General features: G+C 54.5%; 1 protein-coding gene across 1 annotated transcript; it reads left to right on the plus strand.

Annotated features, from left to right (window-relative positions):
* The first annotated feature begins 2623 nt into the window (after positions 1–2623).
* SIGLEC15 (sialic acid binding Ig like lectin 15) lies at positions 2624–16260 on the plus strand. Its single transcript, XM_070421621.1, has 6 exons — positions 2624–2675; positions 12141–12200; positions 12665–13048; positions 14169–14549; positions 15917–15947; positions 16140–16260. Exons 1-6 carry the CDS (start codon positions 2624–2626, stop codon positions 16258–16260), a joined length of 1029 nt encoding a protein of 342 aa, XP_070277722.1.
* Positions 16261–18368: the final 2108 nt, after the last annotated feature.

Genomic DNA, 18368 nt, shown 5'->3' on the forward strand with positions numbered 1-18368 from the left:
AAATATTTTACCATTTGTTCTCCCTGCGTGATCTACAATAATAATCTGCTTCGTGTTCATATTTACTGCTGTGTTGCTGACAATTACCTGAGAGAGAAGTTGGAATGCTTCACTAGGCTGGAAAAAGTTTAGCTATATCAGAAAGCAGGTCTAATTAAACTTGCTTAATTATATATATATAGCTAAGTTGATTTGCACATGTGCGATACATATAAAGCTCTCGCTGTTCGATCTGTCATTGTCAATCGTGAATTTGGTTGACACTTCTATTATAGAGAAAGGGCAAATAGCGATATTAAAATATTTCTTCTAATTAATATCCTTTCAATGTGCATGAATTCGTGCACTGGGCCACTAGTAAGTAAATGCTATACTTGGTGCAAAATACAAAGAAGTGAAACAGACAGAAAAACCTACATTATGATAGCTTATAGGTTAGAAATGATCCAGAGTGTTTTTCTTAATGAAGGACCTAAAACCTGACTGCCTCCCATTTACCTGCTTTTCACTTTTGAGAAAAATTTGGCCTTGACTTCCATCCCAGAGATCCCTCCCCACCCTCTCCTCCTTCCCCCACCTTATCCCACCCCACACCCATTTGCTTTCTTCCAAGTCCCTAATGTGTCACCAGTGGATTTCATGTAACTCCCTTAAGCCTCCTCCTTTGATTGTAATGTATACAATAAGATGTAAAACACCACAACAACTGCAAACTCTTAGGAGCATAATCTAGGCATAATAATTAAAATGCAAAATGTCTGCCCTAGCCGGTTTGGCTCAGTGGATAGAGCGCTGGTCCAGGACCAAAGGGTCCTGGGCTTGATTCTGGTCAAGGGCCTTGGTTGCAGGCTCCTCCCTGGCCCGGGCCCTGGTTAGGAGGCTCATGCAGAAGACAACAAATCAATGTGTTTCTCTCACATCAATGTTTCTCTCTCTCTTCCACTCTCCCTAAAAAAATCAATGGAAAAAATATCCTCAGGTGAGGATTAACAACAACAACAAAAAAATGCAAAATGTTCATACCCTATGACCCAGAGATCCCACTTCTGGGATTATTAATAAAATATAAGTACTAGTATGTAAAGACACATGCACAAATTCCTCCTGCAGCTTTGCTTATAATTTTAACACCCATTAGTAGGGAGTGGTTAAACAAATTATGTGATTTAAAATATATTCTGTGGGATTCTATGGAGCTATTTGAAAGAATGGGGTAGGTCCGCATCTCCTGAAAGGATGCCCCTGGTTCACTACTTAGAAGAAAGAAGCAAGTTGGAGTTCAGTGGAGCTCTAGAAGGAGTCCCAAGCAGTTGGAACTGAGCTGGGACCCTGCTCTGCCAGGAGCTGGGGAAGCAGTCCAGTCAAGAATAGAAGATCCTTCCTCATTTTCTGGGGATTCTGGGACCCCCAGAACTTGACCCTCCTCTTCTCCAAGATGGCCAGGCCACCAGAGAGAACTCACCTTGAGGCAGGGTGGAGCCTCCAGGGTGGGACGGGACTGGCTTTCTCACCTGAGAGAGTGAGAGGTTACTAGGGGAGGAGCAGATGATAGGCAAGGCACAAACTGGACTTGGCCGACAGCATTTCCTCCGCCACCTGAATGGGAAGAGTGGCATTGCTAATGTTACCTCTGTGCAGGGCACTCAAGTCCAGTGCATTAGCAGAAAAGAGATCCTACCACCAGACAGTCCAAATCCAACACTGTCCATTCGATGGAGCAAACAGACCTCTAGCTCCCATTGTCATCTCACAAGAGTCTACCAAGTAAGCTTCCAAGAGCTTCCCTTCTCCCCCAGGGTCCACATTTCCATCTGATATTCTACCCAGTGGCCCAGGGATGGGGTTGGGGGTCTCAGCTCTCCATACTGGATGTACTACATGTATGGCTTATGGACCAGCAGCAGCACTAGGGACTCGTTAGACAACCCAGGTCAGAACCTAAATTTTAATAAGATCCTCAGGTGATCCTTATGACCATCAAATCTGGGGTGCAGATTTAGGACCCCAGGCCCTCTGGAGGGCTCTGGTCATGGAGGTGGATCATCTGTGAACAGTCTTTTCCTTGGAGGTACTGACAGCCTTCTGGCTGCACTTGGATGAGTTATGTTGGCAGGCTCCTCCCCAACATCTCTTTCATCATCTTGTCACAACTCCTTTCCAAAGCGGGTGGGGAAGGGGAGAAAAGAAGGGACTGGAGGGAGAGGAAACCCATCCTGACACTAAAAATGTAGGAAGGGAAAGGGAGAGGGAAGGGAAGAAAGAGGGAGGGGAGGGAGGGACGGAAGGAAGCATAAGCACAGTCATTTGTTAAAGGGACCAGGCTACAGAAAGGGCCCTGCAATCTTCCCCATCCACTTCTCTGTTTCCTGTCCTGAAAAATCATTGGAGTGGTTCCCCTCTTAGTTTTCCACATGACTAAACCCCACGGGTCTCATCTGATCATACCTCGGACTGCCTGGCCGCCTCTCCCCAGTTCCTCCAGCACCCACAGAGCCCTGCACGGCGCAGACCTGGGCACGCCGCCCACCCCTCCTCACACCTTTCTTCCCTCACACCCACGCCAGGGAGCGTTCTCCGTGGTGGCCTGGCCGAATGTGGGGGCTGGTCTCGAGGCGCTCACAACATGGAAGGGTCCGTCCGACTCCTGGCCTGCTTGGTGTGCATCCTCCCGATGGGTGAGTTTCCCACTCTTCTCTCTGGCCCACGCTGGGAACAGAACAGGTGCTCACAAAACCCTCGGTACAGTCTTCTCGCCTTAAATGCAGTGAAGCTGGTATTAATTACCCAGAGCCTCCAGGTCGGTGGAAGAGGAAGAGCTGCACTCTGGGAGGCTGGGGTGACGGAAGCCACAAGTTCAAGTCTGGGCTTTGCCTTGGGTTCCAAGTGATTGAGGCAGCCCCTGACTGCTCTGGGCCTGTGTCCCCACCTGTAGAAAGGCTGCCTGGCCCACCCAGTGCTGTGAGGATCCACGGAGATAATGGACAAGGGATGGGGAGGAGAGCCAGGCTCCGAACAGATTTTGGGTGTTGTAACTTCTCACTCTCTTAGGTGGGAAAGCCAGCCCCGCCCCACACAGTGTTTTACGTTGTGATGGGCACTTGCACGCCCCAAGGGGAGCGGAGGAGAGCACACTGAGGTTTGGGGTAAGGATGCAGATGATTTCACGTGGGAAATAGAGCAAGTGAGAGAAGGCGCCCTGGCCTCCCAGCAGGAACTCCTGGGTGAGCGGGAACTCTCTGTGGCAGCTCAAGTAACAGTGACATCTGGGTCCTTGAGCTCAGTGAGTTAGTGTCCCTGGGAACAGTGTGCCTCACAGGTTGATCACGGACCATCTGCATCACAATCCCAGAGGAGTGGGATGCTTGTTAAAATGCAGATACTGCTAGCCCAGGTTTTTCAGTAGTTAGAACATAGGCCCACGCACCAAAGGGTTGTGGGTTTGATTCCCAGTCAAGGGCACATACTTAGGTTGCAGGTTTGATCCCAGCTCTGATCAGGGCTTGTGCAGGAGGCAACCAATCGATGTGTCTCTCTCACTTCAATATTTCCCTCTCTCTTTCTCTCCTTCTTTGTCCCCCCTCTCCCCCTTCCACTCTCTCTAAAAATCAATGGGGAAAAATATCCTTGGGTGAGGCTTAAACACACACACACACACACACATACACACACACACACACACACACACACACTAAAATGCAGATACTTCAGCTCCACCCCAGACCTATGGAATCACATGATCAGGCAGCAGGGCCCAGGAATATGCATTCTTCCACATCACCTTGAGTGATTCTGATGGCCAGGGCCATTGAGCGAACTGGGATAAATGACAGAGGCCATCCTCTGTGGCCCTCTGTCTGGGCCCCAGCTCTCTCCTCGATCCCAGCCTGGGAGGTCCTTCCCGTGACCCCTGGACTCTGCATCCGTGTCTGTGAGCCCGGTCCCTGCTGCCACGAGCTGCTGGCAACTTCGCTGACATCATGATGTTCTCAGCTGTTCAACAACATTCCTTGTGCGGGGTCCTGCCGCCAGGACTGGATAATAAACTCGAACCCCTTCGGCTCCTTCCCTTCCTCTCTAGCAGAGCCCAGGCAGGTCTGGGTGGAACAGGAACAGGAACAGGAAGTGCCCACACAACTCTTAGTGCTGGCACTTTAATTAATAACTCATGTGAGCCTCAGAACCCATTGGGGAAGGAGCTATTCTATTCCCTTTTCACAGACTGGAAACTGGTGCTCAGAGAACTTTGGTGAGTGACCAGGGGTGGAGCTGAGGTTAGAACCATGGACTAGACCACACACACACACTGCCCGCCGTCCCCTGCACAGGGCCCTATGGCAGGGGCTAATGGGGAAGGAGACTTTCTCCCAAGTTGGCTGAACTCAGCCATCTTTCTGGGGTGCTTTAAGGTTGGGTCCCACATAGAGGGTAGAGGCTGGAAGAGGAGGCCCTGCCCAGACCCGGGCCATATAGGACAGCAGCAGTGCGGGCCCTGAGTGTTTGATGTCAGTTGTGGCTTTGAATCCTGACTCTGCTATTTATTGGCTGTGTGGCCCTGGGCAGGCTTCCTAACTTCTCTGAGCCCCGATAAAGCGGGGTCCCTGCCACCTCACAGTGGTGATGTGAAGGACAGTTAGATCCTGGCCCTCGGTGGTTATGCAATACATGGCATGAAAGGTTGCGGAAGGCACACAGCTTGGAGAGAAGTGCGGTGTGGGGGTATTTGTGTTTTGCTTTGGGATTGTTTCCCTCCTGCTGAAGGTCAGCTGCTATGAGTCAGTTAAACACAAGAGGAAGCATGCGTGGTCACATGTTCCAGAACAAGCCCAACCCGCACCAGTGCTCCAGCTGTGTGTCAAGATTGCGCAGAAGGCTGAGCCACATGTGTGAGCCTCATGGGGAGGGACCCTGTTGTTCTCACGGTGGCAGCTGCCTCACTGCTAAAACCCAAAGGTCCGTAGCTGAGGTGAGCGGGGCCCCACTTTCTGAAACTCCTCTGGTGACGGTCACCGGTGAGCCCCTCCAGGTGGCAGCAGGACTGGGCAGGAGGCTCCTGGACCAGGCTGGGCCTGGTGCGATGTGAGAGCCCAAAGGGCCGAATGACCAGGGTCACAGTCACATCCTGTCCACACTCTGAGCGTGGGGCCCAGGGCAAGCCGCTGGCAGAAGTGAAGTGGATGAAGCTGCTCCCCAACCCCCCCTCCACTTCCCCGCCCTTCTCCCTCCTCACGTCACCCACTCAGCACCCAGTGCTCTGGGCAGGCCCTCATCTCCAGGCGGTCCCCACACTCTCTCCCTTGTCTTTCCCCAAGTTCTCCCCACACATCTGCTTTTGGAAAGTGGGAGATGCCAAGGAATGGGGGAGGTGGACACTGGTCTGGGCTCTGACCACTCGGGTGGCCTTGTAAAAGTCCCCAGTCAGTCCACAAATCTCTGATAAGCGGGTTTCGCAATCTCAGCAGCTGTCATCCTCAGGGAGTCCTGTGCTGGACCTTTGACGAGCAGCTCATTTACTCTTCCCCACAACCCTGCAGAGTGAGGACCCTTGTCCCTGATTTAGGGAGGTCAGGTGACTCTGGGATGTCACAGGCTGGATGTGAACTGGAGTCGCCTGTGTGCAGTGGTGGTGAGCCTGGGCCAAAGCGTGGTGCTCTGAGGAATGCAGTTGACAAGCTCTGAATCACTGAAGAAAAACCAACTGCAAAGGCCAGGCCATCGCAGACTCACCCAGGCTGTGGGGTGCCCATGCGGGATGCAGGTAGAGTCAGGGAGGAGGTGGCTGCATCATGGGTCCAGGAGGAATGGGAAGGGTTAGGGAGCCAGGATGCTTCTGCTGCTGGTGGTCAGCAGCTGGATGGAGAAGTCCTACCCGGGGAGGAGGAGGAGTGAAGGAGAACAGGGCCCTAGAGGAGGCGAGGAGTGCGGACAGGAACAGGCTGAATCAGAACTCTGAAGAGCAGTGTCCTGTGGTGGACACGGGCCCCAGGACAGTGGCTCTGCATCTCACTCAGCTCAGGTGAGCAGCCAAAGAGACCAGGGTATAGGGGGAAGCCAGGATAACCTGAGGGCAGCTGGAGACCCACAGGCCCTGTACTCACACATCAGTGTACCTCACCCCTTCCCTAGACCCTTCTGGATCTGGTTCTCACTGAAGGATGGAATTCCTGTTTCCACTCCCTCCTCTCCCCTCTGGACTCCACCCCTTTCTCATCTTTTCTCCACTGATAACCTATCTGGACAGCGTGCAGGCTCAGAAAGAACTGTGGCAGCAAACCGAGGGGCAGGAGGGAATTGGAAGAAAGGCAGCGTTCCCCGGCTCAACCCACACACCTAACTGGTGAGGTTGGTGGCCACGATGAACATCCCTCCTTGCTCCCAAAACGCCCTCTCCTGCCCCACCAGGTGTCACCGTGCCTGAGAGGCCACCGTTAGAGTCATTCCCTGAGAACACCCTTGTTGACATGCCCAGGTGTCCCCGGGGAGAGTAGCCCTGCACACACAGCTGACTCATCAGATTGACCAGCCACCATGGGAGCAGTACCACTGAGTTCCTCTGAGTGCCGCAAGGCTATCCCTCCGAGGTCCATGCTGACTGCCCACATGGTGTCATCCTTCCCCCTCCCAAGTCCATAACTTGTTTCCTCTAAAAATGTCACATAAAACCCAGCCAGCAGACCTATTCTTGTTAAAGCCCCATTCTGTGAGGGTGCTTACCCCACTGGCCATTGTCCCACCAGGACCACCTCGGGATCACTTTCCTGTCTGTGGTCCACAGACAGCAACTGGCCCACACTCTGTGATGAGACCGATAAGCGGTTTTCTCTATAGTTCACATGAGCAGACTAGCACAGAGCCCACTGCCAGTGACCTCCAGAGAGGCCCCAGGCACATTCCTGCTCCCTCCTCACCAAGGAACTGGCAGAATTCTTGGTCAAAGGCAGCCAAAACCAAGGTTTCTATTTCTGATCCATCCAGATACCCCTTCTGCCCATCCAGGTTCTGCAGATATGCATGGGGCTTTGGGATAACAAGTCCAGGGTGACTCGACTACCCCTTAGTTGAGTCGTGGTTATGGTGACGCAGGAGCTGGTGCCCAATATTGCAGCCCAGCCTTTCCCAGCTGAGCACCAGTAACCATGAGGAACGATGTGGAGAGTTTGGTAAATGATGGTTCGGGAGCATCAAGACCCAGATGCAACTGTCAATAGCTAAGTTTTCTGCATACCCATTAGGTATAGTCTTTTAATTAAATAGACATATTTCTAAAATACTTGACTTCCTTATCACTTTTATCCAAATGTTATTTTCAGAATAGACTTTTAGACCGGAAAGTCACCTTAGTAAACACCGAGACATCTTTTCACGGATGAGCCCACTGAGGCCAGAGAGCTGTGGGGACTTGCCTAAAGTCACAAAGTCAGGGTCAGTCTTGCCTGGGCTAGAGCCCAAAACAGATGCCTGATCCCCCACCTGGGGGCACACCTCTCATAGTAATGAACCTTCCCAAGGTGACTCAGGTCACAGCTGCAAGCGTCTGTCACACAGCCTGCTGCCTCACTCCTTTTTAAAGGTCTCTTCTGTGCTGAACTTTTGGCGTTTCGGTCCCGGGTCCTGAGCCGTCTTTTCATCATGTTCACTGGCTCCTTCCTCCCAGGATGTCAGCTGTCTTTTCTTGCTGCTTTCAATGCGCCTGCAAACAGAATCCACTTTCCAGCTTTTCACTTTGTAGTTCCCTAGGCGGGGGTGCTAATCAAATAGACCTGTTAGACCTGTGTATAAATGAAAAACAAAAGGTGGCTGAGCAATGGCCAAACTATAAACATACCGAGGAGGGCTGCTAATTGTTGCAGTAATTGCATCCTCAACATAATGTCTAGCACACAATAGGCCCTCAATGAGTAGCTATTGAGTGAATAAATACACAAAGAAATGACTGGCTACCAGGTGAGTTACGGGCAAGGACGAGGCTATCGAATTTCCTGTGGTCTAAGATGCCAAATCCAGTCGCAAATGGTGCAATGTTAGGATATCAATGTGTCTTAACCCCCCACCCCCACCCCACCTCACCCTGCGTTATATGCCCACACACTCCTCCGCTGGTCAGCACTCTCCACCCTACCCCCTTCAACCCTACCCCTTTGCAGGGCTAGTGAATCGAGGGAGCTGACAGCCATTGAGTCTTTTCTGAGTGTCAGGCACTGTGATCTACAGAGATTCCATTCAATCCTCAATCCTATGAGAAAGGTATTGTGTTCCCCTTTCTGCCACAGAAAAGCCTGAGTGAGACCTGGGCCATTTAGTAAGAATCTTGCCCAAACATCTCTTACTACGTGAATGAGCCTAGAACAGTGCCAGGTACAGACGGGGTGCTTGATACACGTCCGAAGAGAGAATGACCCCCAAGTAAGATTGTCCCCCTAGGCTTAGCTGTGCCAAAGCTGAAATACTTTCCACCATGCCTTGTGGCCCACCAGAAGAATATGGGCCTCCTGTTGACCCCAGACGTTGACAAAACCGAGATAAGGAAATTAGAGATCCTATAAGAAAGGGTGGTGTCTTCCCTCCCCTGTCCTAAGAGACAGGAGACTGTGTCCGAGCTGCCAGAGAGAATGCTAAATGTCACAGGATGCTGGGAGCTTGGATTCCTGCCAAAGCAAATGCAACTGCACCCTGGGCGATTCCTGCCAACTTTGAGTTCCGTAGGGGGATTCATCCAAAGGTCTCCATATGAGAGGGAGTCTTATAGCAGGTAAACAGGAAACCCAGATTCCGGCCTCCAGCCCTACCCGGAGCCAAGAGGGTAACACTTGGTAAAGGCCTCTGTGTGCCCTCTCTGCTCTTACAGCAGAACCCTTGCGAGGGAAGCACCCCCCATCTGTGTCACACTTCAGGGTGAATCTGAACCCCTGAGGGCAAAGCCTCAGGCTCTGCTTCTCTCTGCTTCTGGTTAGTCAGCTGACCTGGTCATATCCCTTGTGCTTTCTAAGCCCCAATCCCCACCCTCCCCTAACCCCCGTCCCTGTCTCTAAAAAGGAGCTAGCCCGGCTGGTGTGGCTCAGTAGTTGAGCGTTGACCTATGAACCAGAAGGTCATGGTTCAATTCTTAGTCAGGGCACATGCCTGGCTTGATCTCCAATGTGAGGCATGCAGGAGGCAGCCGATCAATGATTCTCTCTCATCATTGATCTTTCTCTCTCTCCCTCTCTCTTCCTCTCTGAAATCAATAAAAATATATTTTAAAAAATAAATAATAACAAGGGGCTAATGACAGTCCCTCACGGGGTTGTTGTGCATATGAAATGAGATGAGGTATGTCCCTCAAGGAGCCCCCAAAGTACTGTGAACTCTGGCCCCCTAAACCCCACATGTCCTGCAACCTCTCTGTTGATGTCCCTGCCTTCTGCATTTTCTTGTTGTCCCCTTTGTCTAGACTGCCTTCAACCCACCTCGAGGCTTAGTAACATCCCACTCCTTTCTCCAGCCTCTGCTGAAATGGTGTCTCCTCTCTCATGGGTCCTCCACTCCCTGCCTGCCTACTATCTGCACGATGCCTCTCCCCCACGATGTGCCCAGCCATTCCTGCCAGTCGGATCCCCCTCCCACTGTCATGGCAATTGCATTACTTACTATGTGACATGGCACTGTGCTGGGCAGTAACAACACAAGTATGACCACACACACGTGGGCCCTGCCCTCCCAGAGCTTCTGGGTACCTGGGCGAGACACACAGTGAACAGGCAATGCCCATGCAGAGGAGGTACCTCTGCCAGCCCTGGGGCACAGGGTAGGGGTGCCATACCCAGGCTTGGGCCTCAAGGAAGGCCTCCCACTGTCGGCAGACTCAGAGGAGACCTGGGGGCGGTGAGGAGGGAGCTGGTGAGTGAAAGGGCCCAGAACCACGCTCAGACAAAGGGAACACTGTCTCTCATTAGAGCACCTGGCAGGCAGTGGGGTAATTATGTGTTCTCAGATCCGCCTCCCTTTCTGAGCTGTGAGCTCCAGCAGGCTGGTCAATCTTTCTGTTGATCTTTGTAACCCCCTCTCCAATCCCGGTGCCTGGCTTAGAGTGGGGACGTGTCCGATAAACGTTTGCTAACTGATAAATGGACAAAAACAAACAATACCTGGGGAATCTGGGTTGCCTGTGAGATGCAGGGGGTCAGAGGAGGCTGAAGTTACGGAGGGTGGGAAATGCAGGGAAACTGAGGCAGGTGCTAAGTCTCAAGAACGGGAAGATGCTTTCTGCAGCTGGGAGTACCGAGTGAACCAGCAAAACCTCAGAAGTTTGCCGAAACCGGTTTGGCTCAGTGGATAGAGCGTCGGCCTGCGAACTGAAAGGTCCCAGGTTCGATTCCGGTCAGGGGCATGTGCGTTGGTTGCGGGCACACCCCCGGTAGGGGATGTGCAGGAGGCAGCTGGTCGATGTTTCTCTCTCATCGATGTTTCTAACTCTCTATCCCTCTCTCTTCCTCTCTGTAAAAAATCAATAAAATATATTTAAAAAAAAAAAAAAAAAAAAAAAAACCTCAGAAGTTTTCTCAAATTTGATTATTAACGACTGAGCAAACAAGCTCTTACTCAGGATAATTGTCAAGTCCTCCATTTGGGTTCAAAAGCGTAATTCCACTTGTCCGGAAGAAAAGAGATTTGGCTTAGCAGATTATGTGGAAAAAAAGAACTTGTGGTTTTATTTGATCGCAAGCTCAGCACAAGGGCAAAGTGAGGTTGTATATGAGGCCCAACTCACAGAACCCGATTCGGACCCCACTCTGCAGGCCCAGTGCACCTGGAGCCCACAGCTGTAGCCCGGGTCAGGGCACTACACTGCAGGAAAGTACTGAGCAGGCAGTGGCAGTGGGTCAGGACAGTGGGGGAACTGGGACCTTCACCAGAAAAGAGAAGGCTTACTGGGTCCGGTAGCCATGATGCGCTTCTGGAAGGGCTATCACGGGGAGGGGATGCGCAATGCTCCACACATTAGTGGGAGTCACGTGGTGGTATAGACAGGGATTCTGCGCAGGAGGAATGCTCTAACCCCGTGGTCGGCAAACTGCGGCTCGTGAGCCACATGCGGCTCTTTGGCCCCTTGAGTGTGGCTCTTCCTAAGCCTTAGGAGTACCCGAATTAAGTTAATAACAATGTACCTACCTATATAGTTTAAGTTTAAACAATTTGGCTCTCAAAAGAAATTTCAATCATTGTACTGTTGATATTTGGCTCTGTTGACTAATGAGTTTGCCGACCACTGCTCTAACCTATGGATGGTTCACAGAGATGATTCTGTCAGGCTACCTTGAAGAGCAAAGAGCACTGGACTTGGCATCAGAAAAGCCGGGTTTTTCCCCCTTTCTGCCTGTGTGCCTCTGGGCCTTCATTTTCTCATCTATAACAATGTTGGCCCTGCTTTTCTCCCCTGGGTGTCTTGAGGGTCATGTGACATGATGTGTGTGAAAGAACTATGTAGATTGCAAAGCCCTTTGCAAATACAGGGCTGCTATATTATTCTCTCTAAATATTTTTTTTCGTGAACTGCAGCTGGGCACTAGCTTCGAAGCCTGCCCTCCCTCCTTGGGGAGGCACAATCCTTGGTTTGATCCTCTGAGGACCCACACTGACAGCCACCCACCCACCCAACCCACCCCTCTCTCAAAGCACATGTTCAATTGCACAGGAGTAACTCACTAGCCCTCAGTGAGCTGGAGGCAGAGTGAAGCCTCTGGCTCTCGCTTGGCCATACTTCAGAGGCTCACAACGCAGGAGGTGAGGACACGGAGTCCAGACAGGGGTGCTTGCACACAGCAAGGGGGCAGCATGACTGCCCACCACGCAGGGCCTCTCAGCTCCCTGTCTGGGCACCAGCCTCTTGGGAAGCCCACTTGGGTTGGCCTGGATTCTAGAGGAATCTTATCCACCAACTTAACACTTTCGCTTCAAAACATAGCACCCCTCGCAGGCCTCTATGAATGGGAGTGTTGGTGTCCTTGGATGAGACCGAGGCCCCATGCCTTTAGTGCAGCAGAGTGCTGCTGTGGAGGCAGGCGGGACTGAGTTTGAATGCTGGTTTTGCCACATGCTGGTTGTGTGACCGCAGGCAATTACTTCACCCTCTGTGCCTAACAGGGGATAACTATGCTTACCTCTAGGATCATTTGTGAGAACTAAGAGAGATACCACCGGGAACTTGCTCAACACAGACGTGCACAGTAAGTGCTTTGATTATCCTCACCATCTTGGAGGGGGTTGGGACTCTAGTAACCACAGAATCCAGGACTTCTCTGCAGCAGGGCAGGTGCTGGAGTCACTGGGCCTGTTGGGGGGGGGGGGGGGGGACCGCGGGGAGAAAGAGAGGAAATAGTCCCAGGGAAGTGGGGGAGGGTCCAGGAGGGTCAAGAGGGTCAGGGTTCCAGGAGATGTCTCTAGGCACCCGGTGGGTTTGCAGACCCTTCTTCCGGGGGAGGGGTGCTTCCTGAGTTATGGGTTTCCAGAGGGGAGCGCTTCTAAAGTCCTGGGGTTTTCAGGCGGGGGAGGAGGGTGCTTCCTGAATCATGGGTTTCCAAGGGCTCCCTCTGGAATCCTGGGAATGGGGGCGGGGGCCGCAGCCAGGCCAGGGGCCGGTAAGGCTGACACCCCGGGCCGCTCCCGCCCCCCCCCCCCCCCGCACCCCCAGGTGCCCCGACGCAGCGCTGGTCCATGCAGCTGCCGGCCGAGGTGAGCGCGGCGGCGGGCGAGGCGGCCGTGCTGCCCTGCACCTTCACGCACCCGCACCGCCACTACGACGGGCCGCTGACGGCCATCTGGCGCGCGGGCGAGCCCTTCGCGGGCCCGCAGGTGTTCCGCTGCGCGGCGGCGCGGGGCAGCGAGCTCTGCCAGACGGCGCTCAGCCTGCACGGCCGCTTCCGCCTGCTGGGCAACCCGCGCCGCAACGACCTCTCGCTGCGCGTGGAGCGCCTCGCCCTGGCCGACGAGGGCCGCTACTTCTGCCGCGTGGAGTTCGCGGGCGACATCCACGACCGCTACGAGAGCCGCCACGGCGTCCGGCTGCACGTGACCGGTGAGCGCGGGGCGGGGCTGCGGGCGAGGCGGCAGCCTTCCTCCCTCCCGCCCCCCCCCCCCGCCCCTCTCGGGGGGTTTACTAGGTGCCGCGCCTCTGGGATAGGAAGGGGAGCCATACACCCTCCTTTCTCCAGGGCGGGGCCTCACACTTGGCAGTGGTTATGGGGCCACCTGGGACTTTGTCAAACGTGCACATCGCGGCCCCGAAGGGCTAGGTGGGCCCGGGAATGGGCATTGTAGAGAAGCCCTTGGAGAGTTAAGTCCCCAGTAGCTCCAAGTCCAGGGGAGCGAAGAACTAGTGAACGATACCCCTAAATATGGCAACAGGGCTGCCATGGGGTGAGCGCTGTGTGCTCTGAAGGGCACCGCGTCCCGGAGGAGGCGCGCTGGCTCGACGCTGGGGTATAAAGATGTGGGAACCAGCGTCCCCGTCCCTAGAGCAGCGGTTCGCCCTGGTTGCGCTTTGGGATGACCTGTAGAGCTTTAAAAAGCCGGGACCTGCTATGGTCCTGGGCGGGGTCGTCCAGGAGTTTGGGGTTGGAGTCTGACCCTCCCAAGAACTTAGCCTGCGCCTCGGGCTGGCTGCGCGCCCCTCTGAGAGCATTTCAGTTTCTCCCGGGGAGTGGGGGGGGGGGGGGGGGGGACCTGCCTAACACAGGCCGGGGACTCCGAGCATCAGTCTCCACTCTAGCTCTTGGTGAGGTTGCCTGGTGCTGGGAGGTGACCTTGAGATCACACCGGCAGGCTACCCCCCCACCCTGCGCCACCACCATAACAAGGACTATGTAGTGAGCACTTACTGTGGGCCGGGCCCTAGTCCAAGCGCCCTGCACGTATTAACTGGCCAGATCTTCCCACCGACCCCATCAGGTAAGTGAGCCGCATTTACACCTGGAGAAACGGAGGCACAGCGCGGCGGGAGAGTGGGACCAGGGCCCCGGCACCCAGGCAGGCTGGTGCCCAAATGCCCACTCCCTCCCTCTGTTCCGCGTTGCTCCCACCTCTTCCTACTTCTGGGCGAGAAAAGAAGACACAGGAGGGTACCTTTGCTCCTTGCCGGGCCGCACCCTCTGACCGCGGTTCGCTTTCTTCCCCGCCCCGCTGACTGCCGCCCGCAGCTGCCCCGCGGATCATCAATATATCGGTGCTGCCGGGGCCGACGCACGCCTTCCGCGCTCTCTGCACGGCCGAGGGGGAGCCGCCGCCCGCCCTCACCTGGTCCGGCCCGGCCCTGGGCAACCGCTCCACCGCCGCGCCGGGCCCGGGGCAGGGTGTTGGCCACCAGGTGACCGCCGAGCTGCCCGCGCTGGCCCAAGACGGTCGCTACACGTGCACGGCCTCCAACAGCCTGGGCCGCGCCGAGGCCAGCGTCTACCTGTTCCGTTTCCACGGCGCCTCCGGGGCCTCCACTATCGCCCTCCTGCTCGGCGCGCTCGGCCTCAAGGCGCTGCTGCTGCTGGGCACGCTGGCCGCCTGCACCAGCCGCCGCCGCCGCCTCGGTGGGTGCGCCTGGGCCCAAGTGGGTGCTAGGGGAGCGGCGGGGCGGGGGCTGTCCTTTAAGATAAGACCATCAGGCTGACCACCTGGCATGACACAACCAAAACCTTATTTTTGCGCCTATTTACCCCCTCCATTTCCGCTACCTGCATCAAACCCAGGAGCTGGGAACCAGCATGAACCCACTTTACAATCAGGAAGCTGAGGCCAGCAAGGCCAAGGGACTCACCTCTAGCCTCCAGTCGCAGAGAGAGACACCAGTCAGTGCAGTTCTGCAGCCCTCCCCTTTACCACCCCCATAAAGGATTCCTCCCTGAGCTCTCTGGTCACAGGTAGGCTTGGCGAATAGCACCATTCCGATAGTTACAGCAGCATCGGAGGACCTACTGGCGCTGTGTGGTTCTCACAATAGGGGTGAACAAAACGCGGTTCCCGGCCCTTGGAGGGGGTGAGGAGTGAGGAGATGCTTGCAATCTCAGAAGTGTGTCCTAGAGTCGGGGCACTGTGGGAGCTCTGGGCTTACATGCATCACTCTGGGGCACATCTGGGTGGGGCCAGGAAGGAAGGATTATACAAGTGAGGCCAGAGGGAGGTGAACTTTAAGGAGGCATGAGCTAGGAAGACAAGGGGCTAGAGCAGCCGTGGGCAAATAACGGCCCGCGGGCTGGATCCGGCCCGTTTGAAATGAATAAAACTAAAAAAAAAAAAAGAAGACCGTACCCTTTTATGTAATGATGTTTACTTTGAATTTATATTAGTTCACACAAACACTCCATCCATGCTTTTGTTCCGGCCCTCTGGTCCAGTTTAAGAACCCATTGTGGCCCTCGAGTCAAAAAGTTTGCCCATCCCAGGCCTAGAGTGTTCCCAGCGGAGGGAACAGCACGCACAGAAGTGTGGGAGGGTAAATGGGGAGCTGCAGTGGGCCCCACATTGCTCCTGGGCTGGAGGGGAAATTTGCTTCTGTGCCCCAAAGGGGGGGGCTTCCCAGAGCCACTCAGACCACCCAGGCCAATAGCACCAGCCTCACACTCTCCTGAGATGAAATCCAAAACTGGTCACCGTTGCCCCAGCTGCCATTTTGCCGTGACCACACTGTCTCTCTTGCTGGTTCTTCAAACTCACCCAGGATTCTGTACTCCAGGTCCTCAGGAGGGCAGGTTTTTCTATTGGACCGCCCCTCACTCCACCCTTCTCCTCGGTAACTCCTGCTCACCCTTCACGTGACCCTTCACACCCTGCCAGCTTTCCTTCAGACCTTGTCCACTGTGGGGGGGGGGGGGGGGGGGCGTGGACGGCCAGGCCTATAGTCTGGAGGCCACCCTGTAGATTCATGCCCTCTCTCTCTTTCTCCCTATCCCTCACACAGAGGATCCAGTCAACCAGGACACCCCACCACGGTAAGTGAGCTACCCACCCCCACCAGTTCTGCGCTGCCCTGACTCCAACCTTCAGTTAGTGTCCAGGCTCTGGATCAGGGCCCCAACACTCACCTCATCCCTCCTTCCTGCCCCTGGCTGGGCTGTGGTTTGGGAAGTCAGGGACCCCTACTTCCTGTATTGGGTGATCAGCCAACTTTCTCTTGCCCACAGGCCTCAGGCTCAGGAGTCCAATTATGAGAATTTGAGCCAGAGGAGCCCACGGAGTCCACCCGCAGCCACGTGTCCACCACGGGGAGCCTCTCAGACACAGGCATCCACTTGTGCACCATGAGCTGCAAAGGCCGGCGTGAGGCTTGGCTGGGGCGGCCCTTCCTGGCTCTCAGGCACCTTGGCAGCCCCAGCTGGGCACCCCCTGGGAGTCAAGACCCCACACAGGGGCTCAGTGGTCTCCTACATGGACATATGTCTCGGAGCCCCAGTAATATTACGTCAGTGGGACCAGCATTTTGAAAGAGTGTGTATAAGTCTGTGCATGTGTGAGCTCCATGTGAAACGTCTGGAAAAGCCCTTTTCTTACCTAGAACACCACAGTAGAGCAGACAGGACACTGGCCATAGGGCCCCGAGGCCCAGACTCCACCCTGACTGTCACTCACTCGCTGTGTGGACCAGGCACTTTTTTCTACTGTTGAACATGGACAGTAACATTTTTCCCTCCTGGCTGGGAGGACTCTGAAGGTCTGAGGATGTGAAGGGACTTGGGCAAGTGCCAAGCTGTCTACACATGTGAGCGCGACCTTGGGACTTGCAGAGTTAGTTCTCAGACAAGTGCGGCCTCGCTGAGGATGCAAGTTCCGGAGAGCAAGCCTGAGGCCCGGGCTGTGGGGCTGGGGCTGTGCAAAGCGGTGGTCCCAGGAAGAGCGAGTCAGCGGTGAGGAGGAGCCTGGTGTCCCTGCCCCCTGGTGTCTCCTCTGGGGGTGCCCCACCCGCTTTGCCCACCTCTTACCCCATCAGCTCCTCTGCACTGCCTCCAGCTGGGACTCCTGGGAAAAGGAAACCAACACCCATCATCTCAGAGCATCTGGAATCCACTGTCCTCAGGCTGGGAAACCTCACAGGAACTGGGCTGCAGGACCCCGAGGATAAAGCAGCTACAGCTCTGACCTTTCTACCACCTGCATCCTCCCAGGATGCACAAAGGCACCAGCAGTTTCAACCCGTTTGCCAGGCTGACTTGCAGGGTCCCGCCTTCCACATTCACACGTCTGTGTGAACTTGTTGATCACTTCCTTGGGGTCAGGCAGAGGAGAGGAGGTGGACTTGCGGCCCGGGTGCGGGTGAGCGGGCAAGAGGAAAGGGCCACAGAGATTACCCCCACAGGGGACTGAAGAGGCAAAGGGAACAAACTTTCGTTCCTTCAGGACTTTTTCAAATGCTCAAATGGTGACCCAGAGTAAGCACAGGTCCCCTCTCATGCTTCCCTGAGGAGATGGCCTGAAGGCTGAGGGATTTTACAAGTTAATGAGCAGGGCAGTGGTATGAGGTCCCCTCCTCCCCAGAGCCTTCGGCAGGGCAAGTGGGTGAGGGAGGCTCATGGTTAACTGGGATCCATCCAGGAGCCTGTCCGAGCTGTTAAAGGGTGAGAGGAGTTGGCATTTGTACCTCCCTGAATGGGGATGCTTTGGGGCACCTCAAGGGAGGGTCCTGTATCACCAGGGAAGAAATGAAGGACACAGGATGCTGGTGTTGGAACCTCTGCCTGGTCTTTGAGGCCAGTCTCACAGCCAAGAACTATAGTGACAGGAATTATTTCTTATGTATCTGCTTTGTGCTAGGAGTTGGGCCAAATGTTTGGGGGATACAAAAACGAATAAGGTATGTGTATCAGGCAGGCTGTGGTAACAAACAAACCCCCAAATCACAATGGCTGAAAATAGTTAGGGTTTATTCTCACCAAAGCTACATGCCCATCACAGATTGGCGGTGGGCAGGGTGGGGGGTGGATTGCTCATTGTTCTTACTTAGGGACCCACCATCTCTAATGTTGTGGGTTTCTGGGTTGGAGGTAAAAAGAAAGCTCTAGAGCAAGCATGTCAAACTCTCGGCCCGTGGGACACAGGCCTCATTTATTTGGCCCATGTTAGCCTTTGCGTTTGACATGTTTGCTCTAGAGGGTCTCCCATTGGCCATAAATAACTACATGTCCCAATCACCCTCAAGGGCTGGGCAGTGCATTGGGGACAGCCCTGAGGACTCCATAGTGAATGGGAAATTATTAAGGGCAACAGTATGCTGTGGGTGCTGTGGGAGCCCATCAAAAGGGATGACTGGCCCAGACTTGGGAAGGATTCCTAGAGGGGGGACGTGGAGAGAGTACACATTAGCCATGAAAATGGAGGAGAACGCAGGTTGGGAGGTAGGAAAGAAGGGCATTTTAAGC

Source organism: Myotis yumanensis, unplaced genomic scaffold, assembly GCF_028538775.1.
Source record: "Myotis yumanensis isolate MYYU_CA2020_CCGP unplaced genomic scaffold, mMyoYum1.0.hap1 SCAF_7, whole genome shotgun sequence".
NCBI classification, from domain to species: Eukaryota; Metazoa; Chordata; class Mammalia; order Chiroptera; family Vespertilionidae; genus Myotis; species Myotis yumanensis.